This window comes from Nyctereutes procyonoides, unplaced genomic scaffold (assembly GCF_905146905.1).
Source record: "Nyctereutes procyonoides isolate TBG_1078 unplaced genomic scaffold, NYPRO_anot_genome, whole genome shotgun sequence".
NCBI lineage: Eukaryota > Metazoa > Chordata > Mammalia > Carnivora > Canidae > Nyctereutes > Nyctereutes procyonoides.
This window is the reverse complement of record NW_026575046.1, coordinates 39,084,809-39,108,017: the sequence shown is the minus strand read 5'-3', so window position 1 is coordinate 39,108,017 and position 23,209 is coordinate 39,084,809. Positions and strand designations below refer to the sequence as shown.

Genomic DNA, 23,209 nt, shown 5'->3' with positions numbered 1-23,209 from the left:
CTCCAAACTGGAAGGAAGACTAACTTGAAAACATCATGCTACATTTTCTTAATCGCCTAAACCCTGATGCATTAGAAAGCTGTTCTTCTTTTTTTAATCTTATACATATCGTCTTTAGAACATGCAGAATAAATAATGTCTGTGTCTAGGCATTTTGTGCATGAATTTAACTACCTGTCTTCTTCTCAGGCTTTAAGTAAGATTGGGTAAAGATTGAGTAAAAGTTTATCCTTTCTGCCACAAGTTTGGTATTACTGAGCCCTTCTGATCAAGTAACTAATAGTTATTACTGGATAGTTTACAGTGCACCAGGCATAGCACTAAATGTTGACTGAGAGAGCAACAAGGAAGTGTAACATGAGGCCAGTTTATTTTTGTGGGCAAGAGAAACTACCTTGTCTGTTGCTTAGGTTTTTCATATCTGGAAGTGTGAGGTGAAATGGCACACTGAGATACATGACATAAGAATTTACTCACCAAGAAACAGTTTTTAAGCATCTTTTAATTTAGCAGAGGGAAAAACTGTTTAGACTTGGATGCTGTAAGGAAAACTTATGGAGTAGGATGGGCATACAATGGTTGTTTCCATGAGGAGAGAGATGGAGAGGGAGCTATGGACTACACTGGGAAGTGATACAGGCGAGCAGTGCTTGCGAGAGAAGCAAATGGATGGATTTACCCTGAGCTGTGTACATTCTTTTCTCTGGACAACAGGCTTATGAGATAGGGATATGATAATAAAGATATTTCTATTACTCAGGAATCAGCCACATGAGCTCTATTTTCTGTCCAACTGAACTACTTTAGCTTGTCAAACAGTAGCGGGAAGAGTCACTTATAAATCAAGAAGCCAAGTATGCCGAACTGACCATATTCTTATGAATCCAAAAATTTTATTTTGTTCATTTGTTTGCTTGCTCTAAGATTTTTGAAAATGAAATAAATGTTAAATATTTTAAAAACTTAAAATAGACTTATTACCAAATCTGTGATACAATATATCCAAAGTCAATGATTCCAAAAATTATGTCAACACTTGCCAAACTCCTCATGTTTACGTATTTGTCATGTTTACAACCAGCTTTACTTACCTGTGCTAATGGCAGACATTGAAATCCCCAAATTCACTTATGATATTCTCCCTTCAAATATTGTACTGGCCACACAAGCATGCACACACACACTGCAAAAGTAACTGGATAAGCTTTCGTATCCATGTTCCCTTCAGCTAGAAGTGGAAATGAAAACTGAAATAAAAACACTTGATAATGATCAGATCCTGTCTAACCAAGAGTGTAAATATTTGGTCTCCCATTTTATTAGAACAGCCCCTGCAACACTGCCATGGTAGCAGCAGGCAGCTCTCAGCATGACCTCACCCTCGGGGTCCTAGTTCACTAGACCAGATAGGCCAGAACTGCTTCTACAGAAAGCTGGAATAAGAAGGAGGATAGCAGAGCTGGAGCATAATGGTTAGGGATATAAGTTCTCAACCTGCTAACTGCTAACTTTGTTTGTCTGCCAAATGTGACTTTAGGTCATTTTCTTATCTTTCTAAATTCCAGTTTCCAATCTATAAAGCAGGGATCATGCAGTACTGATTTCATCTGTACTGCATATCTCTCTATTGTGAGAAATGAGTTAACAATGCAAGTGAAAAGCTTGCAAGAATGTCTGAAACCAGGCAGTTCTCAGTAAACATTAGAAGTTATTTGTCTCCCAATTTTTTTTTTATCAACACCAATTTATATCAGATTTCGATGTAGGTGGGAATGAGAAATGTGGTCTTTGGACGGTAGCAGCATAGGAAATGTCAGGAAAGTGAGGTGGTCATAACCAAGCAAAATCAGAGGCAAAAAGAAAAGTCTCTACAGAAGACTGTCTGAATAAAGTTCAGAAGTGAAGAAACTGTTCAAGGTTCAGCGTTCCAGCCCCTACCATTCTAGTGAGAAGTTTCTCCGTGTTACCCTGTTCAATAGAGTAGGTTGCTGGAGAATGTGAGTCTTACTCTGAATACTGGGACAAATCATCCGTTATGTTCCTAAGCAAATATTGTTGTATTGAAGTGTTCCCACTTGCACCATCTATTACCATCTGTGTGTGCTTTGACTTTATACATTTTAAGCACCATGGAGAACATGGCTCTGTGACTGTGCTGCCTGGATATTTGTGTCAGAACCTAGTGCCCTGGGAATGTGCTGTTTGATTGCCAATTAATGGCTTTTAGAATAAAGTTAAAGAGTTGTCCTAATTTTGTTTTCTATTCCAGATGAAGTCAGATGCCTTGGGAGCTATGGAACCTCTAGGGACACACAGCCTGAGTTCAAGTTGCTACCTAGCTAGGTCACTTTCCTCCTCTGGAAAATGCGGAAGATAATAATGTCAAGGTAAAATGCATGGTACGAGCACTAGATGAAATAAGATCTATAAACCTCTTAGCATGGTGCTTGGCATATTGGAAGCATTCTTATGGTTATCCGTATTAGATATTCTATTAGTTCTCACTTTAAAAATGACAAATATTTTCTTGTCTTGAAAAACAGCTTTGTCATTGGCCTTCTAATTTTGATAGACTCCAAATCATACTGCCTTGTATGCATAATTCTCCCACAATGTGGTTTAAATGCGTAATCTTCTCAAATGAATTGGCCAGGTGTAATTTATGCTAGCCACTTGGCATGTCAGTTGTAAACCTGGCTAATTTGGTTCTCTGACAGAACAATTCAAGCATTATCTCATTCAAGAGTTTTAGGCAATAGGGAGTATTTTTCCTTCTTCCTATCTGATTATTTGATCAAAAGCCATTTATGAAAAATAATTCACAATAACAATAGGGTTAGTGGTGTATCAAAAACCCTAACATACACCTTTAGTCCAAGACAAAAAAAAAATCAGTGGTTCCTTAAATGACAATCTAAACCTATAACTCAAAGGTATGCCAAATATTTTCCAGAGAAAATATGCCTTTATTTGAGTGCTGCCTTGTAACAACTCCTATTGAGCATCTACTCTTTGCATTATGAAAGATGCCAGAGATAGAGAATATTCATTTTAAATTATGATAATAATAATAATGAGGAGGAATACCATTATCAGTGTGTGATGTCTGTAATGCTTCATCCCCTCTCGATGTTTCCATTGATGAGAAGAGAGCTTCACCAGTGCAAAACTTCTGAATGCTCTCCAACCCCTCATACTCCTCTATTTAGGGAGGGGAGGAGGGAAGAATAATTTCATTTGATGGGTAAATTTGGAAGGAGAAACCAGTCTTGCCTATCTCAGCCTCTTCCTGCTGCACAAAAGACACAAATTCTGCTGTCTCTCCATGCTAGAAGTTTTATATGGACAGGCCCTGCCCTAACAGAGGGAGGTCTGTTGACTGGGTGGGTTAATCTGATTCTGATGTTTACTCTCTGGAAACTCACTTGTCTGCAGATACAAACCACTTTCTGCAGTACCATTATTAGTAGTAATAAAAATTATATTCTTACTTTCCAAATGCCTTATTCTTCTGTCTTATTTCTCAAAAGGTTTGGAACTCAAGAAAGAGGGTATTATTTATTGAGTCCCATATGACTTTCTGTTTTTAAAGACAATATCGACTCCTAAACCTATCACTAAATAAGTGGTAATTCAATACTTACTATAAGCCAGCAATGCACTGATACTGTGAGGGATGTGAAACAAGGGTGTCTTTACATTTTTTGGCACCACTTTAGGAAAATAAGACATTTATGTAAGAGAAATAAGTTTACAAGGTTGTGTTATCAATCAGGCCAAAAGCTGAGTTGTTATTTTACAATCATTAAATGTGACTAGATGCAGAAAGGAAAACTTAATCTGTTATTGGATTAATAAAAAAAATGTTTTCATTAAGCTTTTGGGTCTTGATTTGGGCCTTTGTGGAAATGTAGGATTTAGATGGGTGGGAAATAGAGGGAATTTTCCATGAAGATTACACAGCATGAGACAGAGGTTCAGAGGCAAAAAGTATTTATTGAGCACTATCTAGAGACACTTTATTTACATAGCTCATTTAGAATTCCTATCTTACAAGGAGAGCCTATTACAATATTATACCCGTTTTAGAGACTTTGATCCTTACATTTAAGTGATTTGCCCAAGGTCATGTTATTGGTAGTGTTGAGATGTGAATTCAGCCAGCCTGGATCCTAAACAATTTCAGCTCACCCCCAAGTGGTATGGCCTCACAGAAAGCAGTACTTAAGCAAATGACTAAAGTAAATAAATAGTCAGTATTAGGAACAAGTAAGGAAGAGTGGTAACATCATCTGTGGACTGTATGGAATACAGGGAGAGGAGTTTAAATTTGACCTTAAATCTGACTGGGATCTATTAAATGTTCTTAATTAGAAAAGTATTGTGAGAGAATAATTTTGTAAGATGGAATGTCAACATGGGAGAATCACAAGAGGTCCTTAGAGAGTGATCAGTTTAGCAAAAAATAATGTATAACACAATATTTCAAGAAAGTGTTCTACAGATCAACTGCTGTAATAAATTGCCAAAGGGATAAATTCATAATTATGGCTAATTTTTATATCTATTTCTTGCATAATGATAATGGTTAACATTCATTGAATCTTCCTATATGCTAAGAACTTTTAAATGATTTTCATGTATGAATTCATTTAATACTTGTGATAACCTCCTGAGGTATTATCATCACTCCCATCTTACACATGAAGAAACTGAGGCAAAGAGATACTAAGGAACTTCCCCAACAATACACCCTTATGAGCTCAAAAACTGGGATTATCAACCCAGGCAGTGTTCTGGTTCAGAAATCTGTATTCTTACCTACCACTCTCTTATGCTCTGCTGACCCTAATTTGCATAATTGGTACATTTCATAACTTATGTTAAGATTTAAAATATCTAATCATCCTCAGCCAGTATTTCCCAGTGTTTGACTCACAGAGTACTAGCTCTACAGAATGTCAATAGGTATCACATAAAATGTTTTGGACAAGTATGATTGGAAAACACTAGATTAAATGCAGTTAAACAGGTTTCCTTATTTCAGAATTTGGCAGAGCTTTTACTCTGCTGAAGTGGGTACACTTGTGAATTTCCATACTTTGGCAATGTTGGTCTAAATTGATATTTTCTGTAATTTTTATGGTCAATCACTTGAACTACTATGATGTCAGAGGACTTTTATGTAAAGATGGTGTCAACAAAAAGACATTTCAAAAATAATATTCAATAAATATATCTTTGAAATATTTCATACTGATGTGTCTTCGTGGCTTCTATGATTTTCTGATTATATAGGAGCTTGGCTGTTATGAGTTCACAAATATTACATAATATCTTCAGAGCTCTACTCTTTTACCAATTCCCATCAGATAGAAGAGAAATTCATGTTAATTTATTGGACTAGGAAAAGAAATAATAGGTATGTATTAATTTTATTTTCATTCTTGGTAATAATTTAATGAATGTCTTTTGCAATGAAGTTGAACATTTCCCACCAGTGTGTTTTATTTTAACCATTTCTCTAATTCTGGTCAAGTATTCATTCATCTTTTATACTCACTTCCCCTGTTTAGCCAAGAATAATTCAGAAATCATGATGCTCATGGCTATTCTATAAAAAGTGCTGGCTAGGGATCCCTGGGTGGCGCAGCCGTTTGGCGCCTGCCTGGCCCAGGGCGCGATCCTGGAGACCCGGGATCGAATCCCATATTGGGCTCCCGGTGCATGGAGCCTGCTTCTCCCTCTGCCTATGTCTCTTCCTCTCTCTCTCTCTCTGTGACTATCATAAATAAATAAATTTAAAAAAAATTTTTTAAAAAAGTGCTGGCTATCTAGAGACCTAACATCTTTGAATCAACATGGCCTCCTAAATAAAATGTAAGGCAAATCAACTATTTGGCTTACAGAACATAAATCAAGGCAAAACAATCATTTCAGAGATGGAAAAAAAGATGATTGCAGTGGTTGATATCATAAATAGGTTTGGTCTGGAAAGCAAGTGGGTATTTTCTATTATATAAATATTAATATTGGTATATATTACATAGTATACACACAGAAAGATACAAAGATATTGCCATGCTGTTTCAACTTACTCTCTAAATACTGGGTCTGTATTTTTCTTTCAAAAGTTAAAATGAGAAAATACACCAAGAAAACCAAAAATGCAGTGTCACTTACCATATCATGGTCTGAAACAGGTCCGAAACTGGTGACGAAGATGTCAGTCTTCACTTCAGTTACACGCTCTGATGAAGCAGGAAATTGGGACAGTGAATGTCTATCAACAGCCCTTATTAGATCTCACACCACATACTCACACCCAAATGGGAAATTTATTGGCTTTGATTAGCTATTTCTAAAATTGGTCCACTGTGTAGTCCTGATAATTTACTGCTTACACATGAAATTTCACAGTTAATATTTTTCAATGGAGAATGGAGCCCAAATATGTCACTTTGGGAGGCAGACTTTATGGAGAAGTCAGCTGCTGCTTAATGAATTCTTCAAGAATGAACACACTTTCCTAAATGATACCAAGCCATTTCACATTGTAATAAAAAAATGTTAGCATATGAGTGTGATTTAAGCTTAAATATTCTTACAGAGCTCACCAGATCCTCCAGGTATTTAGGATACTCTTGGGAAGTATATAGTATACTGAAACAAGCTTTATTAACTCTTTAAGGACTCAAGGGTATGTTTTGTAAATGATTGCTTTCTGGCACTAAATCATAACCGAATTATCCAAATTACTCCCTGAGAAAAATCTGACAACCTATATAAAGACTTTCAATTTTGAGGACAAGAATAAATATATTATGGCACAGAAAGAGTTCATTTAATAGATTCCATTTCAAGTTCAATGTGATTTTATTTTATTAGTCTCTGAGGCATATATATCAACCAATGAAACATATTCCTTGTAGTTGGGTGACAATTCAACACAGACATTTTCAAGGAAATTCAGTCATCCCCCTCGCCCCAAAAAAGAGAGAAAAATGTTGCTCTCATAAAAGGACACAATCTGCTTAGAAGTGAGAATAAAAAAGATGGCCCTGTAATTTTAAACTGTAGCTCTGAGAAATAACGGTCCAGTGTCTTAAGCAATTCATTTTATTTATCGTGACATTTATATCTCTGAGGTAGGACATTAAAAAGGTGATGTAATATATGCAATAATAAATTCTTTTGAAAATGAAGAATTTTATCTCTTGGGAATTCACTTATAAACAGTTAACACCTTCGGTATGAATTTCTCTCAAGAAGGTCATGTTATACACTATATATAATGTGTAACACAAATGTTAATATAATTTGGTGGTAGAGATAATCCATTCAATAAACAATATACCATTTTTTGGCATATTTTCCCTTTCTTTTCTTTTTTCCTTCCTCCTTTTTTTCTTTCTTTCTTTTTTTCTTTCTTTCTTTCAACAATTTCATTGGCTCCAACAATTCTTAAATGAGCCCCTTGACATAATTACCTGGAATTTACTCTTTAAAAACTTCAAAATGGAGGATATAGCTTAAGACAAAGAAAATAGAGCTGTGTTTTTAAAACTCACTTCCTTCCAAAGTCAGTGTTAATATTCTACAGCAACTGTATCGCTTGAAAGGAGCCATCAGCAATGTCTCAGCTGGAGTAACAATTGGCTTCTTCTGGCTATCCCTATCCTCTCCCCTTCAGGAGTCATTTTCCCAGTACATACATTTCTCTCTCTCCCTCTCTCCTGAACTCTCTTTCCAAATGTATTCTTTACTTGACTAATTCTTCTTAGTTACACAAATCTGTTATTTCTTAAGACTCAATCTAGAGTTCACATTTCATTAGAATGACAGGACTTTCAATTAAAACAATAATAAAAAGAAAATGCATGCCATCTATTTCAAAAAGCTAGAATTTCTTTTATTAATTGAGCTTATTTTTGTCCTTTCTCTTTCAGTATTTTCCTTTCTAGTTCAAGCAAAGGAGCCATCACACTTGGATTTTCTTTGATATGATAAAATATGCGATTATTGCCATGAAAAAAGTACAAGAAGAAACACATCACATAATAGAGAATTGGGCATATTTTCATCCTAATTTCTAGTGTCCCAAGTATGCTCTTTATTGGAAATAATTTTATTTCTTATTATTTATATAGATTAATTTATTGCAATTAAAAGCACCCTAAATTATGTGTTTAAAGAGAATTAATATCTATATTTTCTTTCTACATAAGTCTTGAAAGAGTTGGATCCTCCTGTTATTTTATTCACTTTTCTAAGTCATTGACTCACCTAATCTTGTTTCCAAGGTTGAAGTTTGATTCTCTGCAGATTATAACTATGGTGGACTTATGGTGAATATCTTATAGATCTGAGTGACATCTACAGAACTAGAATTATTCTTTCATTTTTATTTTTGTGCAGGGATCTACTATTAAGTGCATGTTCACTTGGGAGATATGTATAAGTCCCTGTCTGCACACTTGCAAATCTTGGCAGTATGGGACAGCTTTCCTGAACTCTTTTATCACCATTTTCTATTTCTTGAGTGTGGGGAGGACATAACATCTGCCCTTCAAGGTAACTCACCAAGGTAGCTAGCTTTACAAAAATTGGCTTTCCAGATGTTTTAGGAACAACCAATCTGTTTTTCTAGCATGATAAAGTGCTCAAAGAAGTGAGATACCCACTTTCCAAATTTATGGGCTATTTCCCTCTGCTGTTTTAAGATTGTTAGTAAATGATGATGCTATATAACTAACAAATTATAAAGACTAAAAAGCCTATTTATAAAGATGACTGTACCAATAAAATAGAATGTAAAACATGCTTAAGTTCATATACATTTATTGCCACACATAATTGTTAGTGTGCCATATAGAAAGATTAGGCATAAATGCAAGGCAGTTCACACAAATGGCTGTAATCACACTTTAAAAATCTATTTCTTGAATCCTTTATCTGTCCTTGCCCCTAAGTATATTTACCGTACCAGTTCATGATCTCCAAGTGCTTCATCTTATTTTCTACTAGGTATCTCCCTCTAATAGTTCCCAAAAGTCACCATTGTAATATCCCAAGGACCTCACCCGAGTCCTTCAGATGACCTTCTCACCATGCCCTCTAATCATACAAGATGTCCTTAAAGAGTTTCTGATTTTTGCTCTCTGTTCACCCTGTTTCTCCTCTAAGGTTAAGGTGGCAAAATTTCCAAGTCCCTAAACTAAAGATCGCCTGGTGTGGGGGGTACGAGGGTGCAAGAGCACTGAAGGGACCACTCAACTACTGAATGGAAGAGGTGGGCCATGGTACCAAGAAGAGGAAGGAGTGCAGTGCAGTGAGATTTAGGAAAACATCTGGAACTTGGGATAAGAAAATTAAAGAAAGGGAGTAACACTTTCTGCATTTTTCTCTCTAATATATTTTCCTTGCCACATATCCAAACAGTTTTCTTTGATTTGTCATCAGCTGTTTGTGAGTGGCCAGTTTCCATTGCTGAAAAACTCTGCTTATTATGTATGCCTTTGGAAGATTCATCATGAAAATTAGCATGCCAATGTCTCTAAGAAAACATATTTTAAATAAATGTAATCAACCTTGTTTACCCCTGAATTTCCCAAACTTACCTGGGAATGCCACTCTAAAATATTACAACAGCTTATTGTAAATATAAGACTAATGTAATATATGTTTATTAAAAATTGTTTTAACTTCATAGTATGTTTGGAAATTTCCAAAAAAAAAAGAAAATATTAAACCCTATTGAATACCATCATGCATATAAATCCACCGTTAATATCTTGATGTATTCCTTTCCTTTTTTTTTTTCTATTCAAATAATTCTCAAACCACATTCTCATTCAGTTGAGTACAATTTCAGTGACAAGAAATAGGTTCCTTTGGCCAAAAGCGTGTCTTTCACTACAGCTCACCAGCAATTTCCTTAGTGATACGTGAAGTCATTCTGCTTTAGACAGAAGATTTATAACTCAGAACGCAAAGGTTCAATACAGAGTACTGTTATGAATGTATTTTAGTCAAATTGTAAAAAGTGACATGGTTAACTTGCTCTTTCAGCAAAGAAATGATGATTTGAAATCAAGGCCTCTTTAGATCCAGGACCAGGCTTAAGCAGAAGATGTGCTCATACCTATGTACTTTGGCTGATATCTAGGAGAATTCTTCAGGAATCTTCTTTTTACCAATTCTGGGAAAATTTAGTCATCTTTTCCCCCCCTCCTTTCTAATTTGAAATTCCCATAACCTCATGAAGGAGAAAAGTTTATGGATACATATACAAATTTTAGGAACTTATTTGTTATTTAAGGAACATTAGAACATTAAAATCCAAATCATGTGCTCTAGCACTGGACATTAAGGTGTTATTAGAAATATCTAGAAAGTACTCAAGGCCTTTCTATGGATCACATGAAAGGTGAAGATACTTTTATGTCAAAATATTCTGTTTAAGAGCACACAACATGAGTCAGGAACTTTTAATGAAGTTCAGCTGGAGTGATTTTACAGCTAGCCAAAGTTAAACATGAATGAACTCTTTCTGTAACTAGGAAATTGTCTGAAAATGGAAATCAATTAAAATAACTCAGTTGGAGGAAATGTTCAAAGGGCAAATTAATTGGAAAGTAATTTTTAAAGTATTTTCTTCACAATAATCCTTCCTGTCCATTGTAAAAAAATCAACAGTCTTTAAAATTTGTATAAATTTATATACATGTTTGAGTACCAGAGGGATAAACATGGAATAGTTGTGTAAAGTGAGATTATAATGACAGTGATGATTATTGTTATAAAGATTTGGGATATCTTAAAATAGTACATCAATGTGAATAAAATTTTTGATGATAAATAAACCAATTAAAATCAATCTTTAAAGAAGCATATCCTTCAAATATATACTTCATATACATATATAGATGCTTTATGTGCTTTATATGATTTATATATATTTATATGTTTTCTATATATACACAAATATATATGTATACATACTATATTATATACTCTATAGCTGCTAGACAGTAGTAAATCTGTTTTTATCAGAGATTTCTTACATTGTTGATATCCTGCTGATAAGTATTGAAATAACAGATGTTTTGAAGTGATAATTCAAAAAGATGATTAGTGCTTGAGGCAGAAATGAGAAAAGCAGTACAGTATAGTAAGTAGTAAGCATATTGGATTAAAAGTCTAAACACTCAGATTTTAACTCTGATTCTCCTGGAAAACAAGCTGTGTGATTTTAGGTACAATCCTTTAATCTTCCTGAGCCTGTTTTCTTGCCTTTTTAGTGAAGAAATAATACCCATAGAGTGACAACATCACACTGGAGTAAGGGTGGAATAAGGTTTGATGCCCAAAATACTTTGAGATATATTTGTTGGGTATATTAATTTAACCAACAAATGTTAATTATTGAGTGCTTTCTATGTGCCAGGCAGGCACTGTTTTAAGTAACAGTAATACACTGGTGAACAAAAGTGCAAATGTTCTTATTCTGTAGCACATCTTATAGTCTTAGGGAAAGTTATTTTAGATAGAATAGAAACATGAATAGTATAGATAAATAGAAAGATGATAAATTAGAAACACAGATTGGTAAATGATAGGAAGGTGACAGATATAATTACATATATAGTCATTTACAAACACATACACAAATTATACTGATGAATTCCAGGTCACTATAAATGCTCTGGAAAAATGTCTTTTTTTCTGACTGAGACCTCAGTGAGAAAAATTCAGGGATGACCACAAAGGGAAAGATAATTAAAAGAGGAGAGGAAAGAACAAGATCTGAGGTAAGAACAAATGTGTGAAACGGAAAGTCCAGGGGTGCCTGGGTGGCTCAGTCAGTGAAGCATCCGCCTCTGGCTCAGGTCATGATCCCAAGGTCCTCAGATGGAGCCCTGCATCAGGCTCCCTGCTGAGCCAAGAGTCTGTTTCTTCCTCTCCTTCTGCTCCTCTGCCCACTTGTGCATGTTCTCTCTCTGTCTCTCTGTCTCTCTCTCTCTCTCTCTCTCTCTCTCTCTCAAATAAATAAAATCTTTAAAAAATAAAGGAATGGAAAGTCCAATAATGTATCTGGGGCCTGGTGATGCTGATAATCATGGTACAAGATGACACTCTGGATGCAAGTGGGGCCACACCTAAAGAACTTTGTGCATTTCACTGAGCAGTTGACCTTTATTCTAATGCAATAAGAAACCTCTGGGTAATGAAGTGAAATGATGTTACTTGCAGTTTAAGAAGATAGCTGATGCTGTGTGAATAATGCATTATAAGAGTGTAATAAAAAAATGGAAGAGGGAATCAACAGTGAAGAATTATAAGTGGTGTTTTATTAGGAATGTCTATCACAACAATTTATTTAATATGGTATTGACCATTTCTTCACTGGAATTGCTGTCTACTGAGGAACTCAGAGTGATATTCACTAGGCCCTGTTCTGTGGATTTATAATTTAGAAAGGTGGTTTATTGCCTCCTTTAAGTTACTTTGTATCTATTAATTCACAGAGGCAGTCACTATATAGAGACTAAGTGGACTAACATTAGTCATCATAATAAAGTATATCTTAAAACCTCACTTGGAAATGGTCCTGCTTGGAAATTGAAAATGTTCTGGGATCCCTACACAACCATCAGTGTGTACTTCTGAATTGGACAATGTTTCAGCTCCCTGCCAATCTGCCTGGGGCAACATTTTTTGCTCCCTGTCCTTCACTTACATTCCCCAAATTCTTTAAAGTAGTTGGCAATTTGCCCTAGCTGATATATAAAGCAACTTAATTGTGGCAGTGTTCAGCTACTAAATCTGGATATGGGGTAAAAACCCACTTTTTGAGATATCTAATCAATCACTGATTCTTTTGTGTTTTCAGATTCCAAGTACTCAAATGATAAAAGCATCTACCAGGAAAAAAAAAAAAGGTAAATTTTACTGTGGCAGAGATTAATCTCATTTCCATTGAGAATTTCCATCCGTCCCTCTTTATATTATAGCCAGATTTTTATTGGGAGGGGGACCCTGTAGAAAAGAATATAATGTCTGTGTTAGAGGAATGTGGTCTATGTAAGTCTTGATCAAAACTGTATAACCTGTAATAGCTTTGAGGCATCATACTTCCTGTTTCCATTATAGCATTTTAGTTACATGAGACTAATACTATAGCAATCTTTGGAGGAATATGGCATCGACTTAGAATTGTGTTTCTCCTAAGTTTTCCAAAATGGTAGAGTTTCTCATCTCAGAAACACTACAACATTATTTTTCAAGCAAGGAGTTCAGATTCTATCTGAAAAACAACAACAAAAATCATCTACAGAAAACATCTTAAAAAATATTCTACATTGGTTCTAGAATCAAGACAAGAAATGAGGGGCACCTGGGTGGTTCAGTCAGTTAAATGTCTTCCTTTTGCTCAGGTCATGATCCCAGGGTGCTGGGATAGAGCCCCACATTGGGCTCCCTGCTCAGCCAGGAGCCTGATTCTCCCTCTCCCACTGCCTACCACTCTGCCTACTTGTGCTCTCTTTCTCTCTCTCTCATTCAAATAAATAAAATCTTTTTTTTTTAAGATGGGAAATGGAAACTATAAAAAGTTCAAAAGTAACTACACAGAAAATAAACTTCAGTGTTTACTGATAATTTGGTCTTTATAACTTGAACATAGTCTCTGTGGCTACATTTTACCTCAGGAACTTCTTGGCACTGATCAGTAGATGATTTATATAGAACAGGAAAAAAATGAGAGTAGAAAGTTTCTAAACATGCTACGACATTCCTCTGGGTATCTGGGTTGGATTCATTAGGCAAGCTGGCTTCAGGGGCTGACTGGAGATCTCAGCCAGTAAACATTAAAAGGTGTTCTCTGTTCATTTTAACAATTCCTCTTAGGTCTTTGGTAACTGCTTTTTCCCAAAGTCCAGCTGAACTATGGAATGTCTAAGTATAATATTTCTGTGGAAATGGATTACATGATGCCAAAGTCTGAGTATATGCTCCACACCTTGTATCGAAAGCACCAGATAAGGTTACAGCAAATTCAGAAAGAAGGATTCTCAAGACAAATTTCAAAAGCTAATATTAAAAGCCATGATCTGGTAAAGTAAATATAACACCACCACCACCACCCACCAACAAAAACTATTGGATGAACCTAACCTTTTAAAATTTTGGACATTGTTAGTAATTTAGAATCTTTTTATTCTATTCAAAGCCATCACATTGTCCTCTCAATATCTTATTCTCTGAATTTTTAATATTCTAGCTGTTTAATAGAAATATCAAATGTGTGTGTTCAAATCAGTTGAACATGAATAAAATGGTTGCCTCTGATCTTAACATCACCCAGGATACAAATAAAAAAAATAAAATAATAAAAACAAATTAATTATGAATTAAGAATTTTTAAAATTACATGAATATCGAATACTTTATAATCTTGAGATAGAACAAAGTTGAATTTTGAAAAAGAATTAAATGATACTGTTTATTCCCTAGTCACCTAAACTTTACAAAGTCACAAAAAATTTTACAAAAGTTAATCTGCTTTTTTTCCAGAGCACTCAGTTTTCTACCTTTACTTATTTTGACGTTAAAAAAACAAACAAAACCCATAATCAAAAATCCCAAGCTAACTCTCAAAGGAGTCAACACCACTTAGCCAGTCTCCTGCATATCCAACCCAGTCACCTTGCTTAGCTGGAGATGTTTACATCTTAAAGCTGAGATCTCTTGCAATAATTGGCCTAAGGGAGGTCTAGAAAGTCTTATATAGTATAACAAGTCCAAAATTGGGAAAATCAGGAAGATAAGGAGAAAGTTTGCTTTGAAGTATAAACTGTTGGTTAAAATATTATGTTAGTGCTAAAATACCTTGAGAGAAAACCACCATTATATTCCAGTTACAAATATTCACCTGATACGTGCATTTAAGTAAAATATGACACAAACAAATAAATAAAAACCTTAAATCCATATAACTTATAGGAAAAATCATACCTAAATATTTATTAAAGATATATTAGGGATAAATAAAGTCCATTATCTACCTACATTCCTATCTACTCATTTACTTGTCTACTTCTCCTCCCATCCACCTGGGTTTGTCACATGATGAGTATGCATTCACTCTCCTTTACCATCTTCATCTCTATGGTTTGATGATAAAATCTTTGAGAAGCATTCATCATCCTATCTATTATTTATTGAGATTAAGTCTAAGGCAACATTTAGAAATTATAATAATATTTCCAGAAAGTACCATTAGCAGGGAGGGAGAGAGTAAAAAGTTCTGTAGTCCCCTGAAAATGTGGCTCAACCAAGATCTCATTTCTTTGGCACTATCCTATTTGGTTTCCATTTAAGAATGGCTTTACTGTTATCAGTTTTCCAAGGAGTGAAATAAAATCGTTTATAGAAGAAAATTTCTTTTGTAAGCAAGATGCTTAAGAAGAAGCCTGTGAATAGGAGGAATGGCGAGCCCTCAGCCTGGTGGTATGTTCCAGACAATAAACTGTACACATCAATCCGACTCACCCTGGGATTTTGTCATATTATCAATAAAATGTAGCCTGTATATAAGGCTAAGAAAAAGGAATGTCACTGGAAGGGCATTACTTATCCTTAAAAACCTGAAATCTCCCTTCAGAATTAAGTTTGGAATCTGTGTTTACGGGTTGCTTTTGTTGCCCACCTAGAGTGCAGGGGGTATCAGTGTGATGGTGGCCAAAATTTGACCTCAATGGTTGCAGTTCAGGAGCTGTATCATTTAACTTTTCAGTAAGTTGGAGAAAATTCAGGCTTCTTTAGTATATTTTAATCACAGTCAATAAGCAGAAAACGAATTGTCTCAGAATGTGCTTGGTTTGGTCCTGATTTAAAATGAGAAGAGGAATCCTGATTAATCAAGAACAGACACCTGAGCCTACTCATCTTTAGACCACAGATCCCGCCCCTTCACCGTTTTCTATGTGTTGCTCTCCTTCACTTTTTCTATCCCTCTCACTTCCCTCTCCTTATTTTCACTGCTCCCCTTTTGCTCATCTTTCTTCTCTAACTTTTTCTTTCCTATCCTGCCATTCTTTCTGGCTTTTACCTTTTTCCATCCCCCAACCACTTTATTCTTTTGTACTGGCCAGGTTTTAAGCAAGAGCCTTCTGAAAACATTCTTTAGTCCCTGGTTGCAAGGAAGAAGAGGGCTCTATACCTTGCTCTAAAAAAAAAAAAAAAAAAAAAAAAAAAAAAAGAGAGAGAGAGATATTTTTAAATGAGAATGAATTCCACAATATTTCTGATGATTTTGTTTTGGATCTTCTGGCCACTGATTATTTCAATTCAAGTCTATTTAAAGGTTTCTTCATTACCTTTGTATTTAAAATACGAACAGGGCCAAATCATTGTTCTCTTTCATTCCTGAATAGAGTATATTACATCATTAGAATTCCACACATTGTATTCCTTCGTAGCTTTTCTATCTCAAAAAAGAAAAAAAAAAAAAAGGAAAAAAGTCTCTTCCCCGAATTTATGTTATCTTTTCATTTTTATCTTCTCAGGATTGCTCTCTAGGCTCTGAAAAGTTAGGTACACTTTTTAAATAGTGTAACAATATCTGCAAACTTGTTTCTATCATCTAGATGAACCAAGTTATATATGTTGTTTCTTAAGTTACTATACCAAGGGTGTGTATCTCCAAAGAGTATTGCTATACCTTCAGGTGGCAGTGTGTTTTTCTGAAAAACAGGTCATGATGAATTTGCACATAGTCTCTTCCATTTGTCTCGGTTTATCACATTTCTATACCTTCTGAGAACATTCAGAATAAAATATCCCTGCATTCTTCAGAATGTTACTGTTTTTATAAAATTAGACATTTGTCATAATAGAGAAGAGAGTGAGCCCATTTCTCTTGCAAGAGAAGATTATATCAGTGGTCATGAAGCTACTAAGAAGAACCTTTTTCCTCTAATAAACTAATGATAATCTTTCAAGTGTTTGCTCTACATGGGCTTTTCATCTATGAAAATGGGTGGGGGCAGCCTGGGTGGCTCAGCGGTTTAGCGCCACCTTCAGCCCAGGTCCTGATCCTGAAGACCCAGGATTGAGTCTCCCTGCATGGAGCCTGCTTGTCCATCTGCCTGTGTCTCTGCCTCTCTCTCTGTCTCTCATGAATAAATAAATAAAATCTTTAAAATAAAAAAAAAGAAAATGGATGGATAAAAACACAAATGGATCATGTAACAACAACAAAACAAAGGTCCATTTCTGCCATGGAGATCTACTAAAATGTATGTCATACTTAGCAGAAATCTATAGTAAAGAAATGAAATGAAATAATTACAGAGAGATATTTATTCAATAATTTCAGTTTATACATCTGGAAAGCAGGGTGGTAATATTTTTCTAATTCTGTAGCTGACTGTGTTTTTGAAAATATCTAAAAACTCTAATATTTTAAGGTATAGTTTTTTAAAGATGGAGAGATGTTCTCAAAATGCTTGTAAAAATATTGATGACTCTGGAGATATATGTAATAAACACATGCTAGTATATCCTTTAGGGCTAAAAGATACATTCCAAAAAAATTAACCGAAATTAAGTTAGTATTAAAACTTCCTCAGAACTCTCAAATTTATCGGATTTAATCGTAGCATATTCCAGGATGACACATAAAATAGTAACAGACGTAAATATTTGAGCTACTTTTTAATTTATTTTGCCTATCATATCCTCAAAATCACTGTTTCCAGGAATCATGAATATCAGAAAAGTCATCTTTAGTAAAGATTAAAGCACATCCACTCTTTTAAATTTTCTTGAGTACTTGAATTCTTGATTATCATAGCACACTATATCCATTTCAATTAAAAAGAATACACTCTGACTACATTTGGCCAACTACTATTTCTGTTCTTTAGATACATGCCTATTTCTCTTACTTAGGGGGATTAAATAGATATGAAAAGTAGATTCTACCAAAATAGTAATGTTGCAGTTTGAATCAATGTTGATTCTGTTAACAGATCTAGCATTATCTCAATTCTTGAAAATTAGCCTTTCAACTCCTTCTTAGTCTAATTATATATCCTCAAGTTCTGTGGCTCACCAGGACCCAGGTGTGTATATGAGAAGGAGGTAAAATACTTCCTGTTTACACTATATTTGATTAAAAAGTTAACATACATATGTATTTAAGAATTATTACATATAATTAAATGTAAAGGACCAGTCAAACCCAATACTTATACTCCAAACAACAATACAACCATATAGCTAATCATTAAAGGTGTGTGCATGTGTGAGTGTATGTGTTTAAAATTCTTTAACAAAATGAAAATTATGCATAGAGCTTAAAGAGCTCTATGTAAAATAATTAAATGCATCGCCCATTAGTACTTTAGAAAGTCTCACTTTTTAAAAGTTGTATAACTATCTTGTTTCTTCTTTTTGTACATTCCTTCCTTACCTGCAGTCTTTGCAATTTATTTCGAATTCTATGAATTAAGAATAATTTTTCTTAAGCCAATTTAGAAGTTTAGATGTACACAAACGTTATTGCAATATATCACATACATAATTATGCACTCCATTTTATGACCAATACATTCTGTTTCTTAAGATTTTTTTTTTCTTAGAATGTAGTGAAGGAACACTAGGTGGAATTCAAACCCAAAGGAATTTGTATAGTATGTCCAAGAATGAATGTTTGAAATTGACAAGAAAGGACACCTGGTAAGGCCTCTGACATATATTTGAGTTGTGTCTTTGACAAAGCAGTTCCTCTTAAACCTCTGAGACACTAATGGTGTTTGGCAGCCTCAAAACAGACCCACGGGAAAAAAAAAATAGACCCATGATCCACGTCATGTGATTACAGTACCCAAAATATTTTTCAAAAAAAGACTAAATCCACGCTACTATTCAGTTTTAAAAACAAAATCTGGATTATTAAGCTTCTTATTTTTTGTATTTATTTGCTATTGACGAAGAGATGACTTTCTTAATATTGCAATTTAATTGCAATTTAAATATTGCTATTTAGTTATTTAGTTTAGTTTCTAACAAATGCTTCAGAGAAGATGCATCATTAGCTGTAGCTGGGAATCATAGATTCTCACCTTGGTTTCCTGTGAGACTTTAGACAATAATTTATTTCCTTGCTTCCCTTGTTTTAGTCTGAGATCAATATTTTGTTTTGGCTTCATTAATCTCTGTTTAACTAAATAAGATCAGTTGATTATCTTATTCAAAGTTTATTCAAATAAGTGAGTAATGTCTAGCACTATTTATTCTCACTGTTATAAATACTGTATTAGTAAGTGCTTTTTTCTTCCTAAGTAGAAACCCATAGTGTAACTAATTAATTGGTATACAAAGAAAAATATATTTTTACTACAGAAAATTAGGGTTTAAGTTCAAGTTCATGGTTAAAAAAAATTACCATATATCTCATTCACCTTTTATCCCAGAGTTGGTGCTAATTTAATGCAAAATAGTGCATCAATATGTAATATTCTAAACATTAAAATAAATGTTTAGAACATTAGGCTCAGAGATAATCTGCTTGAATTCAATGCAAACATAGCAATGCCAAATGAAGTAGATGTAGTCTTTGGGCTGGAAGGAAAAATATTACCTTCATTTTTTCTCTGGATAACCAAATCATTGCACAGAAAACATTATGACTCCCAGGTAAATGTAACACTTTTAATGTAATTATGAGAAGTTTATATCTGCCTTTTACTCCATGTAGGTATATGCACAGAAATACCATAATAAGTTGAATTAACACTGGTCAATCTATTAAAAATAGGATTGGTGCCTTAAACTACATGCTGCCATTCTTATTACTTTACCATTTAGAAGGAAAACAAGGCTTCATTAGTAAAGATTTAATACTGTTCTCTAAAATAAAAACACAATAATGCGACTCACCTCCCAATCCTGGTCTTAGACGATTGTCATAACCATCTAGGAGTCGGTCCAAAATCCTGGTGAAGACAGTGGTATTGTCTTTAAGTTCATCTTGTAATGAGGGTTGTCCATAGCTAAAGAAAACATAATGGCAGGTGATAATCTAAATTATAAATTTCTATTAAAATCATTTTCCAAATAAAGCCTTCCCTAGATTTTCCTACTTTCTTTTCTATTGAATCTTAATTTGAAAATTCCTTCCGATAAAGTAAAAAAAAGGTCATATTTTAATTTTTACCATTTTCTCCTATTTGTTCTCATAAGTGATAAACTCTTTATTCTAATATTTCTAACTAAGGAAGGAAAATTACAGGAAATGTGTTCTGTCTCCTTATGTGTATAAATCTCAGCATGTATACGATGCTATAATGCATGTTTCCTCTGAGCAAGCAAGAATGTTAATGCATGCTAGGGAAAAAAAGCCTGGTAAACTTCTTCCCAAATAGAAAAAAAAGGGGTTTATGAGCTATCAAATTAATAGTTTTGCTTTCATTTAACATGTAGCATCATGCTTTTATGTACTCTTCCTTCATCTACTTTATATGTATTTGCCCTTTTGATATTTTTTCAGGATGTTTAGATGAGAAAAATAGTTAAAACTTCTTTCTTAGGATAATTATAGTTTCAAATCGGTGTGTAATTTCCATTCCCCTTAAGGTTTATGAACCGATTTTTATAATGTGTCTATTCAAGCCTTTAATTAATCGAATTTTCGTCATTCCTATCTTTGAAATAAAAGATACCTTGAAAAAGAGATATTCCAGTATTCTTAATTTATGGTTTACTAAACTGTAGTGTAGGATTAGTATTTTGTTTAAGAAAACAGCAATTTGTGAGCAGAGCTGGAACTACAAGGCCGTTTTCTTCAACTTTTAGTAAAACTTTAATTCTATTCTTCTATAATGGAGTAAATTGTGTCTACTTAAATCCTCCTACTTGCAAGTATAGTTTTAACCCTTACCATTACTATTCTTTGAGTTTTAACCACATAGTGACCACAGTTCAAATATTGCATATTTCTTAAATCAATCACATTATCATTTATGGTCGTTGAATCATATTTTATGTAATGATTAGGATGACACCTCTAAAATCCTTTGAGAGAAGAGTTTTTTTTATCTCTGAGTGGATCACACTCACTGATATATTTCAATGATAACTCCGACCTTGAATAAAAAAGAAATGAATACACAGTGTAAACTAAGAAACGCCACAAAAATATCACTTTTATACTCTCTACTTAATATGCTTTTGGCTTCAGTCATTTGTGTTTATATTACTGATCAATGTAAAAAAATAGTAGCATCTGAAACCAGGATTCACTTATTTGCCAGGAACAAGAAATATAATGAAAGTATCATTGCAAAAACAAACACCATTTTTAAATTTTATCTTGGCAAAATTTAATGGCCATATTTCTGATAAAATTTCATTTAATAATTAAAGTTATTATAACTAAAAGCTCTTTATGATATTAAGCATATGAAATACACTTCTATGAAACAATTTTCTATTCTCCTAAGTTCAACATCAATACCATACAGATTGAGAGCTTACTCTCCTTTGGGAAAACTAAACATCTCACTAGTTTTTGAAATCAAATTTTCACTGAGCTCTGTGTCTTCCAGGATGTTTCATTAGCGATACTAATAAAGCAAAAATAGTTGTCTGAATGCAATTATTTATCAAAACTAGTCACAAAACAAACTGCCATGCCTGCATCTTTCAAGGATATTGGAAGGTCATCTTGATAAAGGTGAAAAAGAAATGCTAGTACACTTTAAATTGTGAGGACGGCCTGATCAAGTAGTCTAAGGAAGAAAGCAGCAAAATAAGAAGGGGTAAAGATGAGATGGGGTGAGTGACAGAGCACAATTCGATTGTGGATATGATTTTTAGAATATGTAGTTACTAATTACCTTTTCCTGCATTTTCCGTGTGTTTAAGCTTATACCAAATTCAGGAAAAGCTTTCATCCCTGTTTTTAGCTTCTAAATGTATTTCCACCAATTGCATGCATTGGAATATAAATGCCAAAAGAGACTTTTCCCTCCCTCCCTCCCAGAAAACTAGTTCTGCTATCCCAACTGGAATAGTAATCTTTATTTCCTGTGATTTTCTAATCAGGTTATTCTTCATCTCCACTTCTAATTTATTATGTCCAGTTGTAACTGTCAGAGAATAACCCCGGGATAAAGATCAAGACTGTTTATTACTCTTAAACACTTATGCCAATGTAAGGTTTCCTAAACTGAATATATAAGTTGAAAAGAAATGTCAGTTACAGTACCTGATTTTGATTCCATATGAACCACTATATAATAAAACACTGTGCACTAACTCCATCTACAGGTCATTACAATAGTAACACTTCATATAATTTTTTCAAAAGCAATGGAGAACATTTAACTCCTCAGATTAAGAGTACCTGGCAATAGTGAGTCCCCTCTTCATCTGGTAGTCATTATTTACCACACCCAATAGCAAAAAATAAAAAGACAACTTCTCAATTAAAATAAATCCTCCTAAGTTCATTTCTTTCTAGACTCTTCCTTCTTTCCACCTTAACTTGTTAAGAGTTCACTTTCCATTACATTTTGAAGAACCTTAGTTTTTATAAAGTCTAAGACTTTCTTAAGGGCCATAGGAGTAGAACATGCAAGAAGCATAAGTGCAGATAAAGAAGAATCTGAAATATTTGGTTATTTATACCATTTTTACTATAATATGTTTATATGTTTGATTTGACCATTAGCACATTTTTAATATGCTTAAGCATTTTATTAAATTTTTCTCATAACTTCTCTCCACAGTAGTCACACTTAAATAGAGAAGTTTGATTTTATGTAATGTTCTTAAGTATTTCTTCAGTATATTCTACCTCTATTGATTATACAAATAATGGTTTCGAAACACAACGTGCACACGCGTTTATAGAGACTTAGGACTTTCAGATTATAAATATTATTTTAAACTTTCTACTTTTACGCAGTCACAAGCTACTCTATGATCTTTACAGTTGCCTAGAAATGTTCTTGCTGGAAAATCAACTCACAGTACGCAGACATTAATTGGGGTAACTTTCTCTATGAATTAGGAAACCACATATTTTGTTCAGTTACAACTGAACAGTGAAAAGTTCAATTTAAGACTTAAATGTTGAATTAATATATTCCTTTAACAAAAGCGTGCTAAGTGTATTCTAATCATCATGCAAATA

General features: G+C 34.0%; 1 protein-coding gene across 1 annotated transcript in view; it reads right to left on the bottom strand.

Moving 5' to 3' along the window:
- The window catches only part of GABRA1 (gamma-aminobutyric acid type A receptor subunit alpha1), a 58,185-nt gene that overhangs the window by 32,172 nt on the left and 2,804 nt on the right, over window positions 1-23,209 (bottom strand). Inside the window, exons 3-4 of the mRNA XM_055325420.1 lie at window positions 19,951-20,063; window positions 6,184-6,251 (exon numbers count right to left, since the gene is read on the bottom strand). Coding sequence (XP_055181395.1) covers window positions 6,184-6,251; window positions 19,951-20,063 — 181 coding nt within the window. The remainder of the gene's footprint in view (window positions 1-6,183; window positions 6,252-19,950; window positions 20,064-23,209) is intronic.